A 10,742-nucleotide genomic window follows, 5' to 3' on the forward strand; every position below is an offset into this window, starting at 1 on the left:
CTTGATTTGATACATACAGATGTATGGGGTTATGCCCAGACCCGCAGCATCAATGGTTCACTTTACTACTTGAATTTCATCGACGACTACAACAGATATTGTTGGGTCTACTTTCTGAAAGAGAAATCTGAAGTGTTTTCTAGATTTCAAGAATTCAAAGCCATGGTAGAAAACCAGACAAGCAAAAAGATCAAGGTCATGAGATCAGATAGAGAAGGTGAATACATGTCTCCAGCATTCATGTACTTTTGCAGAAGTCACGGCATACGAAGACAATTCACATGTGCAGATACTCCTCAGCAGAATGCAAGAGCTGAAAGGAAGAATGGGACTTTAGCAGACACTACTAGAGTAATGCTTAGTGAAAAGCATCTTCCGAATCAGTATTGGGCAGAAGCAATGGCTACACCAAACCGATACAGGGTATGACTCCTTATGAAGCATTCACTGGACACAAGCCACACATTGGGCATCTCCGCATATTTGGTTGCATAGCATATGCCCACATATATGATGATCATTGCAGGAAATTGGATGCAAAAATACGCAAATGCATCATGGTTGGCTACAGTGAAGAAAGCAAAGCATACAAGTTGTATGATCCCATTAACCGCAAAGTCATTATCTCCAGAGATGTAATCTTTGATGAGGAATCAGAATGGAAAACCTCACCTACACAGGAGATAGAAGCATCGACTTCACAGTCATCTATAGAACAGGTTGATAAAGAAGAGCAAGAATTGCCAGCAACACCCCAAGCAGAGCCATAAGAGCTCAGACGGTCTATTAGGGAAAGCAGACCTCCAACCAGATTGACATATGCTCAGAAAGGCAAAGCAATTTAGGTGGAAACCACAATTATGCTCTAATGACTACCATCATGGCTACAAAAGAGCTAGTGTACCTTGAAGATGCTGTAGACAAGCCAGGATGGCAAACTGCTATGAAATACAAAGCCAGACTAGTTGCAAAAGGATTTGCACAACAATATGGTTAGGACTATGATGAGACTTATGCTCCAGTAGCAAAGATGGATTCCATACAGTTCTTGATATCAGTAGTGACACTCAGCAGATGGAATGTGTACCAGCTCGATGTCAAGAATGCATTTCTCAATGGTTATCTAGACGAGGAAGTCTACATGCAACAACTAGCAAGTTATGTTGAACCAGGAAAGGAGATTAAGGTTTGCCATCTCAAGAAAAGTCTCTATGGCTTAAAGCAAGCACCCAGAAGTTGGTACAATAGAATTGACAAGTATTTTGCTAATCTGGGATACATGAAGTCCAATGCATATCATACTCTCTACTACATAGTTCAAGGGGAAGACATTACTATTGCACTTTTGTACATAGATGATTTGATTGTGACAGGGGATAGCTTCACCAAAAAGCTAAAACAAGACTTATCTGCAGAGTTTGACATGAAAGATCTTGGACTTATGCACTATTGTCTTGGAATTGAGTTTTGGAGAGATTCAAATAGCACATTCATTAGTCAGCTCAAGTATGTTGACAGTCTCCTGAAGAAGTTTCATATGGCAAATTGCAAGATTGCAGCCACTCCCATGGAACAAAGTTTGAAACTTACTAAAGATTCATAAAAGGCTACAGTCAATGACAGATACTACAGGTAGCTCATCGCATCTCTTATATATCTGACAATCACATGGCCAGATATTTGTTATGTAGTAAGCTCACTAGCACAATTTATGGCAAATCCAAAACAGTCTCACTGGAATGCAGCCAAAAGAGTCTTGAGATACATTAGAAGTACAAGACAGTTTGGGATAGGATACAGAGGAAGTCATCCACGGTTGCATGGATACTGTGATAGTGACTATGTTGGAGATCATGAGACCAAGAGATCATGTTGCATGTTTCCTTGGTCAAGTGCTATATCATGGTTGTCAAAAAAACAGCCAATTGTTTCTTTGTCTTCGACTGAAGCAGAATATAGAGCACTCACTACAGGTGCATGTGAGGCTATATGGCTCAGAAGACTATTGTCAAAAATAGATTACTTTGATGAGTCAAAGCCAACAACAATATACTGTGATAATCAATCGGCTCAAGCATTGGCCAAGAATCCAGTATATCACTCCAAGACAAAGCACATTGATGTCAGAGAGCACTTCATCAGAGAAAGAGTGTTACTTGGTGACATCACACTGCAGCGTTGTGATAGCAAAGAGAATGTTGCAGACATCTTTACCAAACTACTCAGTAAAGAGCTATTCGAGAAACATCGACTAGAGCTCTTGGTTTGACTCAAAGGAAGGACATTCCCATTAAAGGGGTGTGATGGAATGTAATGCTTAATCCTTCTTCGATTCCCCAGAATCATCATCTTGAGGGAATGCCTACTTCATGATGTTGATCTTGAGGGAAGGTGTTGAGAGTTCACGCTCAACATCATGTGATTACATGTACACAGCACCATCATGTGATCATATGTGCATAGCACTAACCTTATAGAGTGCTATAAAGGAAAGGGTTAGATCCCCTAACCCTAACCCTAAATGGGTTTGTATATATTCTATTTTTTCAACTAAATCTAGTGTATAGTCAGTCATTTGTGGTGTGCTCTCTAGCTGTGCCCTCTACAAAATTTAAGTATTTGTGAATCTAGATAGTCACTAACACCTAGTTTTTCTTGGATGGTGGTAGGTTAGTGGACCTTGACCTTGGAACTTGGACTACCTGATGGATTCGACACCCTTTTCCAATCTTGTGTTCCTATTTCAAACTCAATATGATTATAAATTCTCAATTTTGTTAGAATTTTTGGAAACTCAAATTTTTGCAAGTTCCAACTTAGATGTCGTAAATATTTTTGTACTTGTCTCATATATAACTTTTTATCCAAATGGTGGAATTAATTGTATGGCTCATTTATTGATGGGACTATTAAACACACACACACACTTGTAGAAAACCCCAATTCATCTAATAGCGTCCTTGTTGACCTAGCCATCAAAGTTACCATCGGTTGATCAAGACTAAATCTTAGTGCAATAAAATTACATAACTAGCATGCTTGAGAAAATATTCAATGATACCATTCATACATGCAAGACCTAACTTGATAACCTGATAACCACAAAATCAATGTTACTTGTGAGCTCCATCTGAGGTGTTATAACCTTAGGTGACATGACATTCAGTCAAGGTGTTATAACCTTAGGTGACATGACATTTAGTCGAGTCGATCCCCCTTGCAAGATTTGATTGCTCAAGAATGTGACTTTTGACATTGTTTTTGTATCCTTCTATGCCTTATGGTCGTTGCCATCCTAGGGCACAAACTCAATATGTAATATGTTACTACCCTCGTCCAAAATCTAGGGTATGGGGGACAAGGTCCATATGTAATATGCATGGATTTCCTTTAAAAATTTCAAATATGCAAGGGAAAAATATGAAAATGTCATGTTCCCCCTCCCACAAAATATAAGGTATATACCTTGAAAAATATGCAAGATTTTAAGATTTGTACATATTTTTCATAATATATGAGACCCAAGGGGGGGGTCTTTTGGATTGGGGGGGGGGGGGGAACAAAATATACACTAAAATATGAAAACCCGTCTCCTTTCAAATTAAAGTAACTTTTTCATGTGTTACCCAAAGTTCAAGGTGTAAAGACATATTTGAAGCTCTTTTAGTGTAGAACACAACCATGTTAATTTGAATAATTTCTACTCATGGCATATTGTTACATTCATCTCATACTCAAGATTTTGATAGGTTTTCTTACTAAAGGGAGTTGGTGTCCCAAGGTTGCCATATAATGCAATTGAAGTGCTAAGCACTCACGTGCATGCTTGTGGGGGGGGTCCCATAGAAAAAATACGGCTATCACGTCGGTTCAATAGAAGCGCATTTTAAAATCATGTTTTTATAGAAATATATTTACAAGAGGGTATCATATAAAACACTATGGAAAAAATTTATAGATTTATATAGAAAATGGTGTCTTTTAATATATACAATATTCACAAAGAAGGGATCTAAAAAATAGGCCTACATAATATAGTGATTTCCCAGAGCGTGCATGTGTAGATCTTGTGTAGCTTGTGGTGCCTCTCATGATTGCTCTTTAATTGTTGATCTATATACCTATTATAGGGCATTATTGCTCCTTGCTCAACAAGCAAGATGAGGAAAATGTAGAGAGCTTGGCACCCATTCCCTAATTTCCTTGAAGCTTTAGGTAGTATTACAATTGTAACTTGAAGGACTAATCGTGAATGTGTTGCCAACAATAATATGGGCAAAGCACACAAAATCTTGGGATTCACATATATAGATATTCATGCAAGAATGAAGAAAGTCCAGAACTTAGTAGACTGAGTATGCAGCCCAATTCATATCTAGTAAGTGGTATAAATTTCCAAGGCACTAGGGTCATTGTTTGCTTGGGTGTAGCCACTTTTGGTGAGGTTCAAGGAATTTTTTGTATATAGGTATCTTGGATGACCCATAACGTATGCATTGCTCAATGGAATTTGGAAAACTTTGTTTTCAAGTTGTAGTACACATTCTGAACTTGAACATGAGAGTAAAAAATAATGGGATAAGGATTTTGAATGAGACTGTTAAAGCATTACAAGTTCTATGTTGCATGTGAAGCATGCATCGTGAAGAATATAGATATAGCAATTTATTCAAGAACATCAAAATTTTGTTTTATACATACATGCAACCAAGTAATTATTCAAAAGTACACTATGTGAGATTCTCCTCAACCTAAGGACACACCTAAATGAGAACATTAGGCATGGGTTAATGGGCCTCCAATGTTGTGCTAAAGTGATGCATACCCATTTGAGGGCACACTATATAACTTTTTTTAAATTTGTTGAAAACTAAAACGGATTGAAAATTTAGAATCCAAACTAGTTGGACTATTGCATGGTGGTCTTAAAACATTGATAGTTGTTAGTATTGGTATTTTGGTCGAGGTTGGAGGTCACATCCCTCACTGCTTTCTCTTGAGCTTGGAGAGCTTGGTTCATGCGCACTTCTTCTATCTCCTTCTCATCTATTTGCACCCGAAGTGCCTTGACCTCTATGGCGATTGCCTGGAATTGGTCTTCGATTTCTGTTACAGTCTGTCTGTCCAATTCTCTTGCATATTCTTCCTTGGCCAAGCTAGTGAATAGTTCGAAAATTTGGATTATTTGGCTAGCTTGATGTTGGAAAATGACAGAGGGTGATGAGGATTGGCAATGATGCTGATACAAGTGGTGCCCATGTAGCCATCCTGATGATTCTGTAGTACTTGTGGGGGGTTGTTCCAATTGTATTTCAGTCACTTGGGTACAATAGTCATACTGTTGATCTAGCACTAGCTCCCCTTGTGGCTCATGGACTGGCATAGCATCAATGGGTGGTACTGGTGCTAATCTTGCCTCAGGCTCTGGTTACTGCTGTTGTTGGAGATATATTGGTTGCAGTTGTGCACCGAGCTGTAGCATCTCGTGGGGCAATTCCTCAATTCTGACCTCTAGAATAGACATTTCTTCTGAGGTATTTGCATTTGCCAATGTGATAGTAGGAGAAGTTGGTGACGGCTCCCATACTGGTGAGAAGGAAATGTCCAACTCCTCAATTGGTTTTGGTGACTGGGACAGAGTCATTTCTCGTTCCTGTAGCTCTTTTTTTATGATTATAGCCAATAAGTGTGGAATTTTACATTTTTGGCTTGATGAACCATCTAGTTTTTTTGTGAAGATTACTGAGTGCTGGATCTAGTCTTGCTTTAGTTTCCTACTCAGCAAAACAAATGTGTGAAATGGAAGGGATCTATTCTTGCCGCACTTAACCCCTAGGATTGTGGATAGGAATTGTGCTGCTTCCTTTAGGCGAGGGTTAAGGATGGTGCGAAGTAATATGCCGTCCCTATGGATCAGTGTGCCCTTGGCGAGGAGAGGCTGTACTTCGAGAAATTTAGCATTGGCAGGCCGTGTAGGATATTTGGCCCCTTGTGTTGGGAGTGAGAAAGCCCTTTGAATGACTATACTGTCGAGGATAATGCTGAGTGGGCTCTGATGTACAGTGATGGTACCGTACTTGCCAACCTGTGCATTGCTAGAGTGGTAAGAATGGAGAAAGTCCCTGATATATGTGGTCATTGTAGAACTTTCCTCCAAGGATTTTAGGCTCTCATACAAACTGCCCAGACCCCTTTGCTCTAAGTAAGATGTTTCCTTGGAAAGAGCATAAGTCGATGTAGGTGGCCACACAAGTTCCAATGACTAGGCCCCGTCGTCAATGGTTGTGTAGGCCGGTGGTGACTGGGGTGGCATTTGTTCTTCTTGGTCATGCACTGAATCCTCCTCAGAGCTATCGCTCTGGACCACAAATGCATGTGTTTGCCGTCATTGAGAGGATGTAGATGGTTGCGAACTCTAGAGGGGGTCTCGTGGTTGAGGCGGTGGGCTCTTTTTGCGCATCCTCTTTAGTGGCGGCATTTTTTCTGAACCTACATCCATGTGCATGTGGTGTACCATTGATCATTAGATTAGTTGGCATGAAGATATGACCTTTGTGTATGTTTGGGAGAGAATTTATTTTTATACATGCTTTGAGAGTGTGGAACGAAAGTGTGGCACAATTATTCATGCAATCATCTATGTGTCTAAGCGAAAGCGTGTAAGTGCACGTGACCTAGTAGCTAGGTAGGGACTAACTATATGCTTTTTGTTGTTGGGATTTCATAGGGTAGCTAGAACTCAGGAATCACTTCTGAGCCCTAGGTTGAAATTGATTGATGCTACCTATATGTGCGAAGACATACATATGCAAGTGAGTGCTCGTGATACAATCTAATTCTAACTAAGGAAGACTTAGGTTTCCCAAATCTTCGTTTTTGTCAGGGATGGCTTGCGTGTTGAAGTAATAGGACCAAAATAGTGCTACAATAGCTCCAACGACCCACCATTGTGGTTGCATGGAGATACATCTAGAAAAATACAATTAAACTTGCATGGGATTTCATAGGGCAGCTAGAACTCAGGAATCACTTCTGAGCCCTAGGTTGAAATTGATTGATGCTACCTATATGTGCGAAGACGTACATATGCAAGTGAGTGCTCATGATACAATCTAATCCTAACTAAGGAAGACTTGGGTTTCCCAAATCTTCGTTTTTGTCAGGGATGGCTTGCGTGTTGAAGTAGTAGGACCAAAATAGTGCTACAATAGCTCCAACGACCCATCGTTGTGGTTGCATGGAGATACACCTAGAAAAATACAATTCAACTTTCAAAAAATGTAATTGATGATATGGCCCTTGAGGGGCCCCCTCTAGGGACAAGGGCCATATCGAGATGCCATATCGTAGAGTTTAATCAATGTGTTACCAAAGAGAGAAGGTGGTGGGATTGTGACATGAAATGATGGTAGACAACAAGCTAGAGGGGTCATTGGTTGCAAGACTTGAGCTATCAAAAAGATCAAATTAGCTTATTTGATACCATGCGATTTTATATTAATATATAGCCATAGCTTCTATATTAATATATAACCAAGATTTTATATTAATATATAACATAGCTTCGACAAAAACACCCCTAGAGGAGAAAGAGAAAACAAAGCTTGTATTACTCATTGAAGGAGATGGCCATATAAGCCAAACACAAACGATTATTTGACTAACTGCCTGATTGATGTGATTTCATGTGGATACGTCTTATCAATCTAACCTAGATTGACTAGGACTTGGACTGATCTAAACATATGTTGAGTCTTTTAGGATACATCAGGACCATGTCTCTTTTAAGCCTAAGCTCTTCCAAATATTCAAGGCAACCTTAAGAGTAGCAAAGACATGAGAGTGTGTGACGACCAAAACATCAGGACCATGTCTCTTTTAAGCCGAAGCTCTTCCAAATATTCAAGGCAACCTTAAGAGTAGCAAAGACATGAGAGTGTGTGACGACCAAAACATATTGGTGGTGTCTACTACATATGGGCCTATCTCCATACTTAGAGCACTTAAAAACTATTTTCGCACGAAAAAAAGATGGTTTTGGAAAAAATAGCAACGTTGAAAAGTTCTGCCTTTTGAAAATTCATTGGTATAATCATCGATATTGATGTCACTATTAACATTGGTAGTTTGTGAGGCATTGAGGTACATATATCTACAAACATTTCAACATTTATATAAGTTACTATACCTAATGAGAATTTAAAAAAATTACAAAAAGTAAGATTCTTTATTGGATTTGGACATGTATCCAAAATTGTTCTTTATGCCAATCTTGTATACGTACTTAAAGTACCACTTTTTATTAGAAAATCATGTTGCACAATTTCCTTTATACCATAGATCATGATGTGCCATCGACCTTTCTTGATTGTGCTATTGACTTTTCTTGATTGTGCTTTTCTTTATATTCCATGTAGAAGTTAAAGCACACGACCTCTTTCTTCATTTGTTCCTGATTCTCATTAATAGAACTTGATATGCAGCCTGCCCCGTCACAAAGTAAACGCATATGTAAGAGACAGTCGACATACTCATATTTGACAGTTTGGCATGTCCAAGGAAACTGGAAGGACATTACAAAATGCCCTTTCAGATTGCTGTAACGAACTTGTTCTTACCACATGGACCAAAGAATTGGATTATTGAAGAGTACAACCTTTAATAAACGGAGTTATTACTGCGATGCTTGAAGCAAGCAACCGGAAAAGCTGATACAAATTACAATGCAATCTAGCAGTCAGACCGCACAAAGAGAGAGGGCGAGCCACATAATTTTTTGTTTTTTCATTTTTAAGGACGAGTATCTAGCCACAGACACAGCATGTCTTGTGAATGTAAGGGCAATTATGTGTGGCCTGAGATTGCAGTTCCTTTTTGCATACAACTGTGCTATTGCTTTCCGTGAAGCCTACAGCTCCAGCTCTCTAGTTGCCATTATCAAAACAAACGTAAATTGTTTTTCCTTTCTTGAAAACAAGGTACTGCAATAAGGGAAAGTGCTACTCAAAATCTATTTTTTTGAAATCATTGCATGGGTGGAAGACGGTTAAAGCTCAGATAGGGAAGCTGCAATACACACATGGAGACCAAGGGCCATTTGGAAAAAACACTTGTTCACAACGTGCTTCTGTCTCAAAGAGAGCATGTAGAACTCTTTTCGGGAAGAGTTTTGCTATAACACAGAAAAATGCAAACTACAGGACAGTTAAAGAAGGCTATACAGGAGGTAAGAGGAGGTCAATACCTTGTAAGCTTCTATACCCTAAACAACTGTATTCTAAAGGCAGATCTGCAGTCTGTTTGGGAGACAATCAGTGTAGATTTTACGTAGCCCAGCGTTCCCAAATGAAAACTTTACACCATGTGACTATTGTGTTCCACAAAAAGTAAAGCGTCATATATATTTCTGACATTTAGGTGTACAGACATGAATTTGTGACTTACAAAGAACAATCTATGTACAATATTATCCATTGATTACTAATTTCAAAATTTAAAAAATCCAGAAACAAATCATCATCAAACTAACAGCCTCCCAAATCGTTGCTACGGCAGTGCCTCATGAGCTTCAATAGCAGGAATAGAGAGAAACATAGTCATGGGGACTCTACTAACAAAACAGAGTTAAAAGTGTCTCGTTATATACAAAAACTATGGTCCTTTTACAAAGATGTCACCCATATGGGTTCTGTCCGGGAGTGCAACCGTGGTTGCTCTAAAGAGCTTCACAGCTTAACCTTGAATGCAAATAAAACTGTACAATAAGTACCCGCACCATCTATATGCCCCGTCTTTCTTTGTGCTTGTTTGCTTTTGATCAAATCACTTAATTATCTGTGCAAAATTCTTCAGCGGCTGTAGACCTGAAGATGGATAAAGAGCTTTATGAATGCTTCAAGTGAGTTCCGCACCTGCTGCACACCAAGTCTCTCTGGAAGCGGAAGCAGACAGGGACAAAGCAGAAACGCCATGAGCTCCTCACGTCCACGCCGGTGACAGCCCCTCCACAGACAGGGCAGGAGCCGGGCATGGCCTGAGCGCCCAGAACCTGGCGGTCCTCGTCGCAAACGAAGAGGAGGCACATGCTGACTGATATATAAATAAGTGGGCTGGCAAAAAATGACAGATTGGGGATCTTAGGATCGTTTGGAAGCAGAAATCAGAGGGAAACTCGAGTGACAAACTTGGAAGAATGGATTTATAAGATGTGTTGCATGAGAATGCAGATGGGTTGAAAGCCAATTGGGAAAGAAACTTGGGTAAGATGATCAAGCAAAGGGCCTAGAAAATTCTCTGACTTTTTCACTTTTCTTTTGCGGTACGACCTTAGCTCTCTACACACACCCCACTTGCCCGCCCCTAGAGGAGCGTTTTGCCACATGGCAATGCACTATTAGTCCCGAAATTCATGCTGCATGCCTCGAGCCTGACTGCGAGGAAAAGGAGACTGAAGGGAGGAACTAGCCCCCTTCAGGAAAGGAGCAAGAAGGGCCGAGCCTGCAACCAAGAAGCTCAAATCAAGGACAGAGGAAGCAACATGAAGGGAGGAGCCGGGCCCCTACAAGAAGGAACCAGCCCCATTCTGGAAAGGAGCAAGAAGGGTCGAGTCTGCAATTAGGGAGCTTAACAAGGAGTCCTTGAGATGTAATATGAAGGAAAGGAGTCTTTGAGATGTAATCTATGTAATCTGTGTGTAATCTATTGAATTGTTCATCTTCTCCAGAGTTTACTTGGGCAATGTT

The 10,742-nt window shown here is 39.9% G+C and overlaps 1 protein-coding gene across 1 annotated transcript; it reads right to left on the reverse strand.

Annotated features, from left to right (window-relative positions):
* Positions 1-9,406: 9,406 nt before the first annotated feature.
* Positions 9,407-10,265, reverse strand: LOC147879993 (uncharacterized). Its single transcript, XM_087371841.1, has one exon. It carries the CDS (start codon positions 10,082-10,084, stop codon positions 9,884-9,886), a length of 201 nt encoding a protein of 66 aa, XP_087227967.1. The 5' UTR covers positions 10,085-10,265; the 3' UTR covers positions 9,407-9,883.
* Positions 10,266-10,742: the final 477 nt, after the last annotated feature.

This window comes from Dipteris shenzhenensis, chromosome 33, assembly GCF_047967505.1.
Source record: "Dipteris shenzhenensis isolate YYH24624 ecotype China chromosome 33, Dip_SZ_1.0, whole genome shotgun sequence".
NCBI lineage: Eukaryota > Viridiplantae > Streptophyta > Polypodiopsida > Gleicheniales > Dipteridaceae > Dipteris > Dipteris shenzhenensis.

Bases quoted from the DNA above. Each gene is read 5' to 3' on its own strand.
- LOC147879993 (XM_087371841.1), bottom strand. From the start codon at position 10,084: ATGTGCCTCCTCTTCGTTTGCGACGAGGACCGCCAGGTTCTGGGCGCT.